The sequence below is a fragment of the Salvia splendens genome, chromosome 4 (assembly GCF_004379255.2).
Source record: "Salvia splendens isolate huo1 chromosome 4, SspV2, whole genome shotgun sequence".
Taxonomy (NCBI): domain Eukaryota; kingdom Viridiplantae; phylum Streptophyta; class Magnoliopsida; order Lamiales; family Lamiaceae; genus Salvia; species Salvia splendens.
Genome location: NC_056035.1, coordinates 35237914 through 35254634, shown reverse-complemented (window position 1 = coordinate 35254634; position 16721 = coordinate 35237914). Strand labels below are relative to the sequence as shown.

At 34.8% G+C, this 16721-nt stretch overlaps 2 protein-coding genes across 4 annotated transcripts; one reads left to right on the top strand and one right to left on the bottom strand.

Moving 5' to 3' along the window:
- The first annotated feature begins 248 nt into the window (after window positions 1-248).
- Window positions 249-3872, top strand: LOC121799661 (RPM1-interacting protein 4-like). Of its 3 annotated transcripts, none has more exons than XM_042199094.1 (5): window positions 249-413; window positions 2025-2726; window positions 3102-3290; window positions 3445-3492; window positions 3687-3872. In XM_042199094.1, exons 1-4 carry the CDS (start codon window positions 408-410, stop codon window positions 3475-3477), a joined length of 930 nt encoding a protein of 309 aa, XP_042055028.1. In that variant the 5' UTR covers window positions 249-407; the 3' UTR covers window positions 3478-3492; window positions 3687-3872. The 3 variants fall into 3 exon arrangements, with proteins under 3 accessions (XP_042055028.1, XP_042055027.1, XP_042055026.1); XM_042199093.1 differs by having other exon boundaries at window positions 3593-3872; XM_042199092.1 differs by having other exon boundaries at window positions 3445-3872.
- Window positions 3873-4753: 881 nt separating this feature from the next.
- LOC121799660 (beta-galactosidase 9-like) lies at window positions 4754-15397 on the bottom strand. Its single transcript, XM_042199090.1, has 19 exons — window positions 15037-15397; window positions 14743-14838; window positions 14538-14650; window positions 13887-13953; window positions 13387-13479; window positions 12952-13095; window positions 12684-12772; window positions 12126-12231; window positions 11755-11842; window positions 11502-11623; window positions 11178-11342; window positions 10130-10362; window positions 8432-8547; window positions 7872-7969; window positions 7209-7319; window positions 6323-6433; window positions 5836-6041; window positions 5385-5733; window positions 4754-5116 (listed from the first exon to the last, which is right to left on the bottom strand). The coding sequence occupies exons 1-19, from the start codon at window positions 15208-15210 to the stop codon at window positions 4976-4978; spliced, it is 2622 nt and encodes an 873-aa protein (XP_042055024.1). The 5' UTR covers window positions 15211-15397; the 3' UTR covers window positions 4754-4975.
- Between the last annotated feature and the right edge of the window lie 1324 nt (window positions 15398-16721).

Here is a 16721-nt window from a genome sequence, read left to right as displayed (position 1 = left end):
ACGTATTTGTGTCGTAAATTTAATTCTGTATTTTGTGTGAGTGTTAATTATTTATTTTTTATAATTTTGTTTATTGTGGCTAGCCTATTGTTTGTCCAGTTGATGTGACAGGAGAGTTTTTAATTTTGATGATATGTCAAGAGGAGTTTGTGGCTAAATTATGGCTGTCCTATTGCTATTGGAGATGCTCTTAGATCCATTATATTGTTGTACAGCTGAGATGTCATTAAATACACCCAACACAAACACAAACACAAGCAGGACGTGTTTTTACTTCCAACTTGACTTCTTATCTCTCTCTCTCACTCCAACTGATCACCTCAATCTTCACGGCCGCTCCCCCTCTGCAATTTCTACAATCTATAGCCCCTCTCGCTCGAAACTTTGGTTTTCTTTCACAAAGATTTATGGCTGTAAGTGCTATTTCTTGATCTATGCTCGATTTTTAGTTGTTAATTGATCCATAATGCTAAACCTTGCTGCGTTTTTAATGCTTTGGGGTTGCATTCCATTTGATTTGGTGTTTCCTCGTTTGTTAATAGTTGATTTATTTTATTTTATTTGTGTTGTGATTTGATTGAAGAAGTTGAGTTATGCTCTGCAAATTGTTGTGCGGTAGGAGGCTGCTTCTGTTTAATGTCAGCAGATGAATATGGTTTGAGATTTATTGTGATTTTTGCTACTTGTTGATTATATACGCGGGCTATTTGTATGAGGAATATAGGCAATGTGGATGGCTATTTGTCTGGATCCTTGCAACACATCAATAAATGGTTAATGCTAAAGCTATAATAGATTATGTTAGCCTTTTTTTAATATTTTGTAGTTGATTCATCATTTCACAACTCTGATAGTAACAGGCTACTCTACATGAAAATATGAACTTCGGATCTGGTCGTTCCCTGACGAGATATTTTCTTCTTGTTTGATTTCATTTCATGGGATGAGCATCTTATTAAGAATAGTTTTGTAGAGGCAAGACAGAGGCATAAAGTGTTTAGCTAGATCGCTTTAAGTCATGTGATCATGAAACTTAAGTTAATGGGTAATGCTGCAAAGAAATAGTAATACAATTATTATGGTTGTTATCTTTCTAGTACTCTATTTCTTGAAAAAACACATGAATATGTGTGTTGAACTGTTGATAGGATAAAATTTCTACCTAGAAAGTTATTTTCCCACAAACTGAACAGAAATAACACATAACAATTCTATGTTACATTGTTATCAATGTGGGAATATTGGCATTTTTTCATATTTTATACTGCTAGTTCGTATAGTTATTTTCAGATTTTGATTGTACTGGTTTAAGTACAAGGTTCTAATTCTATAGGTGTATAGGACAAGAAAGTATGTGAAATTTGACACAACATTGTTAGGTTTTTCCTTCTCGGATTCTATTACTAGTTTAGGAGAAACAAAGAACTCTAGTTTGGAATTATAACGCTGACTAGAAACAGAGAGAACTAACTGTTGATGAATACTTTGAACCTGGCTCAAAGGAGAAAATCACGTTTGCTTCCATTTTTCATAGAAAAATTACAAACAAGTTGAGTTTTTGGCTCATGTTTGATCTTCTTAATGCTTTCAATTGTTAATATGGGTATAGGCTCCAAGATCAGTAAAATCCGTATGGCCTTGAGTGTCATACATATATATCATCAAACTGTAACATGTGATGGAAAAATCCATGTTTTGGCCTTTACAAAAAGGGACAGAGATAGAAAATTCCTAGAACTGGAAGTAAGAAAAATATGTTTGCGTTGTTATAAATTTAACGTCATCCCCTCCCTGGAACAAGTTTTTGTCTCATCACCTGAGAGTTGGCCTATGACCTTGTCATCTTATGCATGCTATAATCAAGTAATTGCTGTATGTATTTCCTTCCAATCAGTGTTTGATATTTGTAATGTTATCTGGAATACAAACTGAAGCCTACTTTTGTCCAAAGTGGTTGAATGTCTATTCACTAAGTTGACATAGCATGGCCCTACTCTTGATATTGATTCTTGATTTTCGAGCAGCGCGCACAAGTACCTCAATTCGGTGACTGGGAAACTGAAGAAATCCCCTACACTATGTATTTTGATAATGCAAGGAAGGATAAGAAGGGTGGTCAGATTTACCAAATGAATCCCGATGACAGTGTTGAGGCTGAATCTAAGGATAAAAAAACATCTTTAGAAAAAAATCCAAAGCATGAGCGACCTTCTAGTCAAGAAGAGGGTGAAGTAAGGAAATCAACCATTTCCCCAGATGTAGTCAATCTTAAACCTGCAAATGACGCATCTCATAGAAGGCATAACTCTTCACAATCTGGAAGTGATAAATTGGAAGTAGAAGCGTTGAAGCCTATAGAAATCCGTAGACCAAGGCATGATCGGCGGTCTAGCAGAGAAGACGGTGAAATGAGAAGGCTAACTGATTCTCCATTGCGTCATGAGACTGCGGGCCGAAGAAATAGTTCCAACTCACCTCACCATCGCTATGGTGGCTCGAGTGCTGGTGAAACACCTAAGAGGCATGCAAGGAACAGTGTAGGGTCTGATCGCAGTACCGATCATTCACCACTACATCCGCATTCCCAGGCAAGAGTTGGAGGACGAAATATTGGAGTTTCTTCTCCTTCGTGGGAAAGGAAAGCTACATCTGATGGGAGCCTAAGTTTAGCACCCACTACTCCTGGAAGGTCTCGGCTGAGATCAGTTACACGAGGCGATGACTCAGTAATGTTTTACCTATTTTCTTTGCACATGCTTCAAAAACTGCTTTTATGTCTTTCTTGTGGAGATTAATTAGTTCACAGGTTAAGGTAGATTGTTTCAAAAACTCCTTGGCTGTTTCAAGTATATATGATAGTATTAAAGTTGGTACTTTGTAGAGATCTTTGACTGTGAGGTTTCGAGTCTTGTCTGATTATTTGAAATACACCATTCATGAAGAGTTAGTCCTTTTAGATTCGCTGCCTTTGATGCTAGTAGTTTGTGAAATATTACATTGTAGTCTGAGTGTGTGGAAATTAAATACCATTTGGCTAGAGGTTTTACTTCTACTACGTTGACCTTTCATGTCTCTTCCTCATTTTCTCGTGTTTATGGCAGCCTGATCGAGGCCCTGCTGTTCCCAAATTTGGTGACTGGGATGAGACTGATCCTGCAGCAGCAGAAGGTTACACTCAAGTTTTTAACCTAGTAAGAGAAGAGAAAAACAACGAGACAGGAAAGGTACCTGTAAAGCCGACTGAAACATCTTATTCCAGTACCCAGAAGGAAGCAAATGAAAATGGCACGGTAAATATGTAATTTCAGCTTATTTTATTTACACTTCTAAAGTATCAGAGAGTAATTATTTTCCATAGATGATTAATGTATTCAGCCGTTCACATGGATATCACTTGCTAATCTTAAAATGGTAAATTTTCAAAAACTATGTTTTTCATTGTAGGGGTGCTTTTGCTTTTCGTGGACTAGAAGATGACAATGATTAGACATGGTATGTGAGATCAGTCGTATTGTAAGGCATTTCTTTTTTTGTATAGCTTGTGCGCGGCGGCACAAATTGCATTACTCAGTCATACAATTTTTTATGACAGACTTGATATTTTTATTCAGAAAGACAGGCTCTGATATAAATTTTTTCCAATGTAAGTTCAACTTACTCTGCTTTCCTGTAATCTTTTTATTCAGTTGGTCCCTTTGATGCCTCTGATGAAATGCTATTTTCTTGCAATTTTGGGCGTTTTGAGTTGGAGATAGTTTGTTTGTCTGAGTTCACTTGAGCTTCATCGGTTTGAAATTTGTTTCCTATTTAATCGTTATGTATAATCTATTTAGCTGGACAATTGACTTCTTAATGATATATGACTTTGTGTATTTCCATCTCTGTTTTGGTGGACTAGCACTCTTTAGTCTTTAGCATTAGCAGTTTGGTAGGGAAGATAAATTACAAAACATAATAAGAACATGTCATATAACTCCAAGGTAGATGAGTAAATACCGAGCACTCTCGATGCTCGGTGCATGCTAGTTTACGCACTTTGGCTACTCGGTAAACATTAATTTTTTTGTAGTGACATAAATTAATTGAGGGTAATAACGAGTGGGAACTTTATACATAATTATTTTAATCAAGATGAATATTTTCTAATATAAAGAAAGCTTTGTTGATTGGGAACTTTGCATCAAACTCTCATTAGTTTATATGTAAATTTTAAGGATTTTGAAGACGTTTGCATGCATCCTCTTATGATTCCAATGCATCCTCAAATTTGATCATGAAGTCCTTATATAATTGGGTGTGTCTCTTAGCCAAATCGTGGCATAATGCACTTCTATTATTATTGTGACATAGCTCACAGATTCCATTTGTTAAAGAAAATATGAATTGATTAATAGAATTACTACCATACACAATTTCCAAATCCAAGGGGAAATTTGACTTTGAAACAGCTGGTTCCACAGTGGTCATCACAGTCAACACAAAAAAGTCTAGTCGATTTTCTCGATTCCACTCCCATTCCTACCAAAACCATCAATTTCAAAGGAAAGTCCTGAACTAGCCTTCTGATATATATTGACGCCCCTTTAATTTCCATAATAAATTAATATGTCAAAGTTTGAACCATTGTGTGTATTTTAAAAAACAAGATGCTTTGAAATACGAATTTCTTTTATAATTTATCAGAAAAAATCTCAACATTTTAAAAAACTTGCACACTTTCAAAGGAAAATATAAAATCTCAAAGAAGCATAAATTCTTCTAAACATATGGCCTTTATTGATCGTATCTTGCAAAAAAAGAAAAATGTGTAAAAAATATCCAACATAAAGTTGTCATTTGTGGCTGAATTTCAATTTACAATGCCGAAATATAGAACTGACAACGTCTGCCTCGTAAGCCGAAGAAAACGATATTGCACTATGTACTTAGACGCATACGCACCTCTAATTGAAGTGGAGGAGGTGTGGCGAGGCGACTACATCAGTGAGGAAGTGACGATTGGTGATGGAGAGCACTTCATTTCTACGGACAAAGTCTTGACAACACCATGGCAGGGGTCTCCTCCAAATGCATCGTTCGATACACTAATTGTACAGTTTTGTCTTCCCAAACACGCCTGCGTGTAAGTTTTAACGCTTATTCAATTCTCCACCGAAATGATCAAATGGAAGAACATGTTGTCAAAGACTTAGCACGCACTTAGCTTATCCTTTCTTCAACAAGATAAGAAATGGCTAGTAATCGGATTTTACCAACACTGTTAATCAATCACTCAAAAGAATAGACAGAACACACACAGACACAGACTGAGAGAACAGTGTGACCAATTAGCTAATTGGCATATAATGAAGCAATGAGATTAGCAAAATTATTGTCGTGCATACCTGAGAGAGAACCGAATATGAATTGGGTGCATGGCAATCGCCTCTAGAGAAATTTTGGCAGCTGCCTTGAGGAGTTCCATAGCTTGCAAACTTTATAGAGGATATTGAGTTTCCAGCATCACAGTGCAAGTACACTTCAGGAGCCAAGTGATTCAGTACAACAGTTCCATTCAAGGTCTCTGGCAGCGACCAGGCATGTAGGGGAGGAAAATGATCCTCTGAGACCTTTCTGCAGATGGTTTCTGTATAATGTGATTTGATGGAAATCTCAAAAGGGTTCTTTTCTGTCTCCTCAAAGATGATAAGAAGATTATTTGAAGCCTGCACCCATGATCGTGGTATGTGATACCTGTATGCACAAGTCAGCTAGCAATTCAAGAAGTTTCTAAATTTAAAATGCTAACTTCATTCGTAATCCTCAAGTAGAATTGATGCACAGTTTGAACAATACCAGGATTGAGTAGGTTCCCCGCAGTTTGTTAAACACTTGTTGGAATCATAAGCACCGCGATAATCACAAGTTTGACATCCATCTTTGGGGGCATATAACGTCCAATACCTTCCTATGTGGTGGCCATTGACCCATACCTGACCCTTTCCCATACTACTCAGATCGATGGCAATGGGATCTACTCCACCAGGGACATCAAAATATGTCTGTAAAAACAAAATGTAGGAATGGACAATGATGAGGACCGTAAAAATAGGTTCTATTAGACAAATAGATAGAGAAAAGAGACCGAAACAAATAGATAGAGAAAAGTTCTGTGGGAGGATGTGTTAATATAAAGGAGAGCCTTTGTTCCCATAGAGCAACTGATGCAGACCCATGAATTGGAAAAGAGTTAACATGACTTGGGATTATTTTAACTAGAAGAAAGAGAAACTTGAGATGATTTAAGAGATAGTCATGCCTCAGGCAATGTCCAACTCAATACCTTGTACCAGGAAAACCTGGTTGCAGTCGCATCACGTGGCAATTCAGACCATTCTACAGTTCCCTTTTCATTGATGGCGTATATTTTAAAGTACTCTCCCTTCAGCCCAACCTGCAATCAAGCTATTACGTTTAGCATTACTGGTTGTTTGCTTGTAGCTATGGAGGTACACTCCACATGCAGTCAATATGATGAAATTCTAACTTTGCGGATGAATGTCTTTTTGGAGTTTCTTTGGTAAGTTCATTGTCAAGCTTACAAGTAACCATCCTTCCATGATGGGGACTTATGACCGCTACATAATTAATCAGATCCACAATTTACTGGTGAAACATGACGCCAAGAAGAAGGTTCAATACTAGTTCACAAAAATTAACGACTTTTGATCATCAAATGATGAGAATGTGTGATTTAGTATTATACTTATGGACAACAGTATGTTTGGTAAAATTTCCAAGTTTTGTTTGATCAAATAGCAGTCCCACTTTCAGTTGGCTTCAAAACTCTAGCATACATATTACTGTCAGTAACTAATGCTAAGGAAAGCAACATTATTGTATTAAGAGGGAAGGAAGTCGAAAAACCACATCATCTTCATAAAATAGGCTCAAACCATTACTAACTGCCTGCCTTACAAACCATTCACATAATTATCCCAGTATGATACATTAAAATTTTACTATGCACACTCAGAAACTTTTTACTTTCATCATATCCAATCATGCAGTAAGCCGAGCCATGAAAATGCTCCATGGGGGAGGTACCAGGAATCAGCATCAAAATGCAAAATATATTTGTGGAGAGACTATATCAGATTTTTGCAAGATTTAACAAGTGGCAACAAATGCAGCATAAATCAAAGAAGTATGAATCTATGATCTGATACCTGATAAGTCCAGTTAGATTCTGTAAGAACAAGATCTCCATTTTTAAACTCAGATAGCTTTATTTGACCCCGGAAACCTGCACCATCCTTCTCAAGAAAGGCGCCGTAATTCTGAAGCGAGGGGAAAAATACTGTTTAGCATGAAAAGATAAAGACCCTATTGTATTGAAATGATTACCTATAAACCAGTAGTGTTCAATCAGAAATTCTCTGTTTTCAAGTTATGTTCTTGTTAAGATTCCTTGCAACACATTATCAATGCTTGCGCCAAAATTCATTAAAATATGAATTTTGGTTTGAATCGTTTGACATGAAGTTTTAAATCAGAGTGCAGAAGTAAAAGCTGCAACAATCTACAGAAACAACATTTAAAGTTGTTGATATTGGTGTTAAACTACTTCCTCTAAGTTAACTTAACGGAAATAATTTCAAGAAACTGTGGGGTGGATGGATTCTTTATCATATATATAGTTGTAAACATTATGAAAATATAAGTGGTTAATATAATTAATAATTTTAAGCAGATTTATAATAGTAGATAGTATAAAGATAGTTGAAACTTTAGTAAACAAATTAGTAGCTAAACTAGAACTTTTCCATCCATTGTGAAAGTACTAGAATTGATGATCTTTAGCCATAACATAAGACAGACAAACAGATTACCTGCAAGCCCACTGTTTGAGATAATAGGAGGATATCATTATATCCTTCTTTCAGGTCAATTGGCTGAGTTACTGTTACCCATTTCCCTCTTGCACTACCTTGAGTTCCAGAAATTTGAATTAGGCAAAACTGATGTTTATGATAGCAATTCGAGTGGGGAAAATATTTATAAAAAAAAAAAGAAATGAAGATTTATATGGTATCAATTAGGCATGACTGATGTTTGTCATGAAAATTGGATAAAGCATATCCAATGAAGAAAATGATTTGAAGTACATTTTTCATTAGAAACAGCAAATTGATACCATAATGGTTGTGGGAGTAATTTGTGTTCATTTGTTAGCTATGAGCATTTTGAGATATTTTTCTAGAGAATTCATGCTAATTAAGAAATTAACACAACTACATCTAACACATGCACATACAGAGAACAGATTGCATAGTGATAAATTCCAAATGGCTTTCTGGTTTCCCTAAATGGATTCTATTTTTCTGCCTAGCAACTTTTCTTCTGGGAGAGAGAGGGAGAGCATAAAACGAATTAGAATAGAATATTATACCTGTAAATTGGCCATTGACAAATATATATACCAAATCACGCATGCTATCAATGGTAAGCACAAGAATGAGTTGATTATCCTCCCAAAATTTGACATCTTCATTAGAAACATATATTCTGCATGTCATGGGAAATTTATAAATACCACAAACCATATGTCAATGATCAATCAAAATCAGAAGTGAAAAATAAAAATAAGAACGGAAACCTTAATAGTTGATTCAAAAAAATTATTGCAGAAAGTACAGTTAAAGGGTGAAAAAATATGCAAATGGTTGAGTGATAAGTATCAAGAGTTTGGAAGTTAGGAGTCCAGAAGTTAGTCTCTAATTATTAGAAGTCTAAAAGTCTTATCCTTAAATATTAGAAGTCAATAAGTCTATCTTTAAATGTCATCTTTATTTCCTTAGTATTTTGAGAGTCCTATAAATAAGTACCTATAGATTTGAGAGGATGTCTAAGTCTAGAATTTAGTAAAAGAACAGTATTACACGGTAGGCCTCGCGAGAGGGGTGGCCTCGCAAGATTATCTTTTGTTTCCTTTCAATTATTATATCAATATATTTTGTGTTCATATTGCTCGTTGCCAGCCTTCCATCTCCTTTTTACTCTAACATTGACCCTGGCCAAGAATGGACCACCAGGGAGAGGGGACTAATGGCAATATAAATAAAATACAATAATTTTTGTAACTTGAAAACTAAATTAAAAGTTTATTATATTTTGATAAGTTGCTACAGTACATGTTATTATAAGTTAGCAATCAAAATACTCATGTTATAACAAATTATAACACAAAAATTTACTTTAGTATAAACTTAAATGTAATTTACATAAAGAAAAGAAAGAGCATTAAAAATATAATGTAAAATTAAAACTTATAGTTACTTTTAATAAGGAAATGTCGGAGCAATTATATTTTAGATATGAAAAGAGTTCCATTTATTTAATAAAAATAATCAAACGGTGAACAAGATCAAACTTTAGTTAGTAATAAGCAATTAACTCTATCGTCAAACTCACCTCTTTATTTGGTAATTAGCAATGAACCTTATATAAAACTCACCTATTACAAACAGTTCTAATATTTTATAAGTAAATGACCCACCAACGGGCATATAAACCAATCAAGCATTTTAATTAAAAAAAACTAAGATGCGTGAAAGCTAGGAAGCTGAAGCTCATTCATATATTATTCAAGATGCAAAAAATAATTGAGGAAATCCTAAAGCACCACGTTAGCAATATTATAATCTCAATTTTATTTATTAGTTCCTTATATATTTAATGTGGTTGGGTTTCAGGCATCTTCATAGGCTCACCTCATTTGGTTTAATTGAAAAGTTAATTGCTAGATATCAAGGGACTTGATTTTGGCATTGACATGTGCATTCCAATGCTTGGGCAGGAACAGAGTTTTGTGAACTTTATTTTCTTTATCGTTATTCATATTCAGTTCCATATTTCAATTCTGTGATGTCACTTTAATCCCTTTACTATATTAGATAGATAAAGCTACTCTGCTTTGCGAAATGGAGGACCTTGCTACATTTTGCATAGAAGGTAGACACAAATGCGAGTTTCATCCGAACAAACTCAGTTCCTAGCAAAACAAGCTGACTGGAAATAGGTTTAAAAAGAGAACTATTGACGTTATATTTTGCATCACCCTTCCATGAGTTACATCAAGAAAACATACCTGGTCAGATACCATAAGTAATCTGACTGGTCTTTTGTTACATTCAGGTGCTCCAGAATGCCTTGATATGTGAAGTTTCTGGCGCTCCAGATACCAATCGGCTCTTTAACAGTCTCCCAGGTTTTCGAAATATATTCAACTTCGTATGGTGCCATCAACTTCATAGGTAAAGGTTCATTTAAATAAGCAACAGAATCAACTCCAACAGTCTTAATTGAAGTCTGTACACCAATCTGTTCCAAATATCAGAGTTAGAGCTCAGTTGCAAGGATGATGATAAATTCTACATGCTTTAATGCTGACAATAATTGGATAGGCTCATATGGTAAATATCATATGGTTTTTTATGTAGAAAAGTTATGAACTTCCTTTCCATACTTTTTAAATTTTACTGACATGTTTATGATGCTAGTGTATTCCGTAATCATACCAATTGATGTTTTTGTTATACATAATTGTATCCTTAGAGGACAGCAAGCCAAATGTAAGTGGAATTTCAAGTAACAGTTCTAAGGCCATAAGTTAATCAATACAAACCCTTATTCACCATAATAAAAGCCCACTTCTGGTTAGTATCACTGTTTCCTAGATTAAATACATCTGCATGGCACTAAAATTAGCTTGCATCTTAATTTCTCACAGTATGTGAATCAGGTAGGGTTTGTCATAACATAGTGGAGCAGTCTAGATGGCCAGCAGATAGAGTTACTCCAATTATATAAATATTCAACAAGAACTAATGTCACATATACATTTCTTCATAGTAGAGGATGAAATTACTTTCGTTGCGACATTAAAGTTTACCCGGATGTTGAAAAGCTTGAACTAAAGTTGACTTCATAATTAACAGAATCAAAAATCGCAAGAGAAAATATATATACTTCATGTTTTTAAGCTCTAAAAGTTACGATACACAGGAGATCAACGAATATACCAGACCAGTTTATAGCCTATGGAAGGGTGGCACTCACATTTACATACAGGAAAACAGCTTCAGATATGCACAATACTGAAAAGCCCATCATCTAGCAGTGAAATCAATAGATACCTTGGCAGTATTATAGGCAACGTTTTTGCAATCCGGCAAAATACTCACTGACCAGGGAGGTAAAGTGTAAGCTTGTTTCTGGAATACCACTGTAGCAGAATTATGCTCATCAATATTAGCAAGAAATGCTGAGCACTTTTGTCCCTTATCCTGGTAGATATGTGCCTGAAAATAGTATTTATATGAGAGATGAAAATACAGAAAGAAAAAAAGAAAAAGAATGAGTGTCTGCATACCACTCAATTGAGTCATAATTCCCAAGCAAAGTATGCATAACAAGTTTTCACTTTGACTACTTGACCAAGATATATAATAAGTGCATACCTCCTGCTTGGAACCCAATTTAATATACTTAGGTGAACTAACAGCAACAAGAGCAGGCTCACAAAGCTTTATGGCAGCATGCAAATCTTTCAAGTGTCCCCATTTAGGCTGCCTAAGAAGTCCTGAGTAGGTATGAAACTAATAAGCAAAAAGGAACTCAACTTAAGAATCCATGTATTACCTTGATGGCAGATGATTATTCAGAGAGAACAAGCTTTTTTTAATTAAGAAAGTTCGAAATTGTAAGGCCTACCATATTCATCGAGTGGAGCATCATAATCATAGCTAGTAATATAAGTTGGCCCTCCTGCACTTCGGCCAAAGTTTGTTCCACCAAAATACTGAAATGAGAAAACTGAGTTAAATAATTTCACCAGTCAAAGAGATGCCATACAACTACTAAAATGTTCTTATCAAACAACAAAAGAATCTATAACAGTTAGATTAAAATAAATAGAAACTCTTATATTTGAACTTTTAGATCATGTGTGGTACACATTATGTAAGTCCCCAGATTTCAACAGTTAGAAATGTTTCTCCTTCTCGATGGTAATGGCTTAGCATCTACAATTGCATCATCTTAGGTACTGTGCAACCTGAACACTAATGATGTATTTAACATACCATGTAATAATTCTGAAAACTTCCACCACGTTGGAAAAAGCGAGCAACTGCAAACGCAATGTCTTGTGCAGGGCGATGGGGAACTCTGTCGCCCCAACAAGTATACCTTGAAATAAGAAAAAGAAATAGCTCGTCAATCTCAAGTATTGAGGACAAGGTCTTAATACAGACTAACAAATAGCTTCAAATGAAACTTTCAAGTCCAGATTCATAAGTCCTGTTCCACGTATGAGTGAAAGGGACTAGGAAAGTTATTGGAAAAGGGCTTATGAAGATCCTGCCTATCAGTGTTAAGAGACTTGCAGTATAGAGAAATTCCTTATGTAAACACAAGACAACATTCAAAACTTTAGACCAAGACAAAATTCTGGATGAAAACTCTTCCAACCCTAACTATGTTATGCCATTGTCATAATAATTACTGAATTCCTTTGATGATCCTACGAAATTACTTACAGCTAGACAACTTGTAATCTCTTGCCCTGCATGCAATGTCAAAATGATTTTATCTCATCAGTTTTGGTGAACGAAAAAACAATATCAAAGGCGACGCCGTACCATCCATCCCATTCCTCAGTCCAAATAATTGGCTTGTTGTTGGAATTTGGCTTGAAACCATCACAATAGTATCCGTTGCATGTATCGATCTGATAGGGCATATAAATATGGTAAGGTGACTAACTAGGTAGGTTGGCCCAATTAGATAATTAGATGATAAAGGAAAAACTCATCCCCCACCACCTAACAACCATCTGACTGCCACATGCACAATATATCATCTGACAATCCAGCTAAAAAGTAAATTTTGCAAGATTCATGAATTTACTATATTCTCTGGTGCATCAACTTGCTTGCACATGACCCATGGAACGCCAGCATCAAGGCCAACTGCCATTTTAGCAGCCCATATCATGTAGTCTTTTCCTTTAGAGCCATAAAAGCTTTCCATATTTCCATATTCATTTTCAATCTGCAAATAACAATAAAATTAAGTTCCATGCTACAATTTTCATAGGATGCTGATGTACTTCCCTTGTTTGAAAAATAAATAAGGGGATATGTACTAAAGCGTCCAAGAGACGGGAAATAAGTAGCATATTAATTCATTCATTCCATTCGAATTGTTTCTAGGATCATAAAGAATGGAATCAAACAAGAGTTGGCAAACATTCAACTACGCAGTTGCATAGTTGAAATTTAATTGCTAGTCTTGAGCAAGAAATAGAAGTGAGTCAAGTGACAGTAGAAAGTAATAGCACACCTGAAGCATAATTATCGGGCCACCCTGCCATGAGAAAAGTGACTCCTCTCGCATCAAATCAACTATCTTTTTGACAAATCGCTCCATTTCGTCCTAGAGAAAACAACACAATGCTATGGTTAGATCCAAAACAAGGTAACAAAGGCTAATATAGAGTACTATATGTCCATATTACAAAAGGGAATACTGATTTCAAAGACATTAGGGAGGGATCTCGTAGCCACATTCATAAGGTTAACATAAGCTAAATAGGTTGTAGCCACATTTATAAGTTATGATATCAAAGTTCCACCATTAGCACATATTTAAATTTTCCAACAAGATCAACTTGTGTTGGAATTTGATAAAACCATCGAAGAAGCTAAAGAAGAAAATAAATAATAAATCAATGTAACACATGACAAAAAAAGAACTCTAGTGATATATACAGTCTTCATGAAATTCAATTTAATCATGGTAATATCTAACAACTTAAAAAATATGTTTCCCTCTTAGAGAACCTTGAAGGGCGCATTGTCTGTTCGGAATTCAATGCCAGGTACATCACGAAGCCAAACAGGAAATCCCCTACATATAATTGAAACTCAAGAGGATGAGTTAGATACACAAACACATATATAATATGTTTAATCAGATAATGTGTTTCATTTGTAGCTCAAGGGGGGTAAATAGTGTGCTATCTTTGAAAATCTTTATATGATTTGAAACAGAGCATGCTGTTGAGAAGTTAGCAATGCGAGATAGTAATTTGATAATTATATGGTCTATAAGTAATCATAATTGTATTATCCATTGGTTGTGTGCGTGAATGAATTTGTTATTATGAAATCAAACGTAGAGCTCTATCAAACCTTGGTATCAATAAACTAAACCTCATTATATAATAATTTAATAAAATTAATACTACTATACGTATTAACAATTCTCGAGTGTTAAGTTTGAGACCCTTATCTAAACTAAAGTAAGAGAAGACTAAATAATCATTCTTAATAGTTTCCCGCTTATACTAATAGATATAGAAATAGTAGTAAAGACTATGATCCCACTACATTAGTGAATCTCAAAATTAGTGAATGAAAATTTTGATAAATAGTGTCTGCTCATGATTAGTATGCAATCAATGAAAATAAGCAAGGAGGGAAAAACCCAACCCGAAATTCCACTCAGCGCAGACATAAGGCCCTATACGGAGAAAAAAATAAAGTCCATTGGCAGCCACTTGCTTCACAAACTTCACAAGATCATATCTTCCTTCAAAGACATACTGAAAAGCCAAGCCATATATATCAAGAACAAAATTAATTGATGCTCACAAAAAATAAGAGTGAGTTGCAGAAAAAAGTTCATAAACTATACCTGTCCCCTTACTGGCTCATGACCATTCCAAAATACATATGTTTCGATAACGTCTACTCCACCTTCCTTGCTCTTAGAAATCAAATCAGGCCACATCTAGAATATATTGAACAATCAGATAGATACAAAAGTTTGTAAAAGTGGACAAAATGTAAAAGGTTGAAATTTTATCTTTGGATGTTCACTGTTCGTGGTAAACACCGACAAACGATAGTAACGAGAATAAATTTACCAAGTAAACATGTATTTTGGATTAATGAATTAAAGTAGAAACAAACTTAGGCGATGAATTACTTCCGGTGTAGCCCTGGGATAGTGAATTCCGCCGGATATGAGCATCCGCCGCTTGCCGTCGATGATCATAGCTCTGCCATCGTAGCTCAGATTGAACGGTTTGAAAAACTCTCCGGAGACAGCCGCCAATTGGACGATCAATACCAATAGAAGGCGTTGAAATTTGAGCCCCATTTTCTTCCAATTGGACTTCAGCTAGGAGCTTCGAGAGCAATGCATACTTTAATAATAGAATAAGTGAATTCAGTGGCAGGTATACTACTCTTGCTTCTCAATTTTACAGGAATGGAATAAAATTCCGGGAATATTCAAGAGAGCAAGACTTGTTTTTGTTTCTCTTTTACGCAGCGATTATGAGAGAGCTTTGAGGTTGGTGGGCCAGTCCAGTGTCGTCAAGCTCAAGCTCCATGTAATTTGGATCCGGGTTTTCCCCTCACACGCACGGGTCGGTATACGGATGTTCATATTTTAATTTCAAAATACAAATAATACATTCATCAATCTCAAATTCTCAATACCAAATTACCAATGGATTGGAGGATACTTCCTTTTTTCAGAATATGATACAAAAGGGTGTTTTCTTTCACCAATATCAATACCAAATTACGTTTTTTTGCATGACTTTACGCAACATTGCAGTAATGAAAATTCAAATGATATACATGTTGCTAATTATATTTTTCTACCGTTATTTTTAATTGATTGTGAAATTAAATCCAAACCTTGTTACATCATGCTCTTCATCTTCGTCAATCAGATGGCACTGTTTGAAAAAACAATATACCTACTATAACTTGAAGGGATTGGATTGAAGGGAAAATACATTGTGTTATATTTACAATTTAATTATGTGTAATTAATATGCTTGAACACAATTTAACAAATGTGAATTTAAATCCTATAACATGATTTCTATGAATTCGTATTTAATGGAGTAAGTTATGGACGTCGTACTATCCATCCCATCCCGATACACTTACATCCATTTTTTACATTGAAAAAAGAAAAACATGTAAATGAATTGTCTGAATAAAAGAGTGCGACACAAAAGTATAATATTCAATGTTTTAAAAACCAGACCGGCCGGTTCAATCGGTCGGACCGCGAACCGGTAGGTAGCCCGGTCCGGCTCACCCCTTTAAACCACCACTGCATTGAACCGCCATGAACCGGTGGAACTGGCCGGTCGGACCGTGAACCAAAAACCGGTTTTCTATTTTTTAAAAATTTATTGTTGGTAGAAGTTGAACTCAAGACCTCTCTTCTAGTTAAGAAGACCTCTACCACTCCACCACATGAGCTCATTGAACAATTTGAACATTAAATATTTTTATACATTAACCATTAATTTTATCTACAAAAACTATTAATTCATTTTAATTTTATTATTCTTTAATATAATTGTTAATTATAATATATATAATTATCATTCTTTATATTTTAATGATGCTCTACTTACCACCTATATTATTATTAGTACCATATAAGATTCATTATTTACTATAAATAAATTTTTTATATTACATACTTAATTTATATACCCTAGCTATTGACATTAATGAATAATCTTATCTAAACTAATTAATAAGTATTTAATTCGTATTTAATTATATATTATTTTACGAAATAAATTTTCTTAAATTAATATAAACATTATCTATTTTAATACATGAAATATTAAATTT

Coding starts and splice junctions, on each gene's coding strand:
- LOC121799661 (XM_042199094.1), top strand. Junction 2,727..3,101: donor TTACACGAGGCGATGACTCA/GTAATGTTTTAC, acceptor TGTTTATGGCAG/CCTGATCGAGGCCCTGCTGT. Junction 3,291..3,444: donor AAGCAAATGAAAATGGCACG/GTAAATATGTAA, acceptor TTTTCATTGTAG/GGGTGCTTTTGCTTTTCGTG.
- LOC121799660 (XM_042199090.1), bottom strand. CDS start 15,210: ATGGGGCTCAAATTTCAACGCCTTCTATTGGTATTGATCGTCCAATTG. Junction 13,954..14,537: donor TGCGCTGAGTGGAATTTCGG/GTTGGGTTTTTC, acceptor AATTATATGTAG/GGGATTTCCTGTTTGGCTTC. Junction 8,548..10,129: donor TACTTATGGTATCTGACCAG/GTATGTTTTCTT, acceptor CATGACATGCAG/AATATATGTTTCTAATGAAG.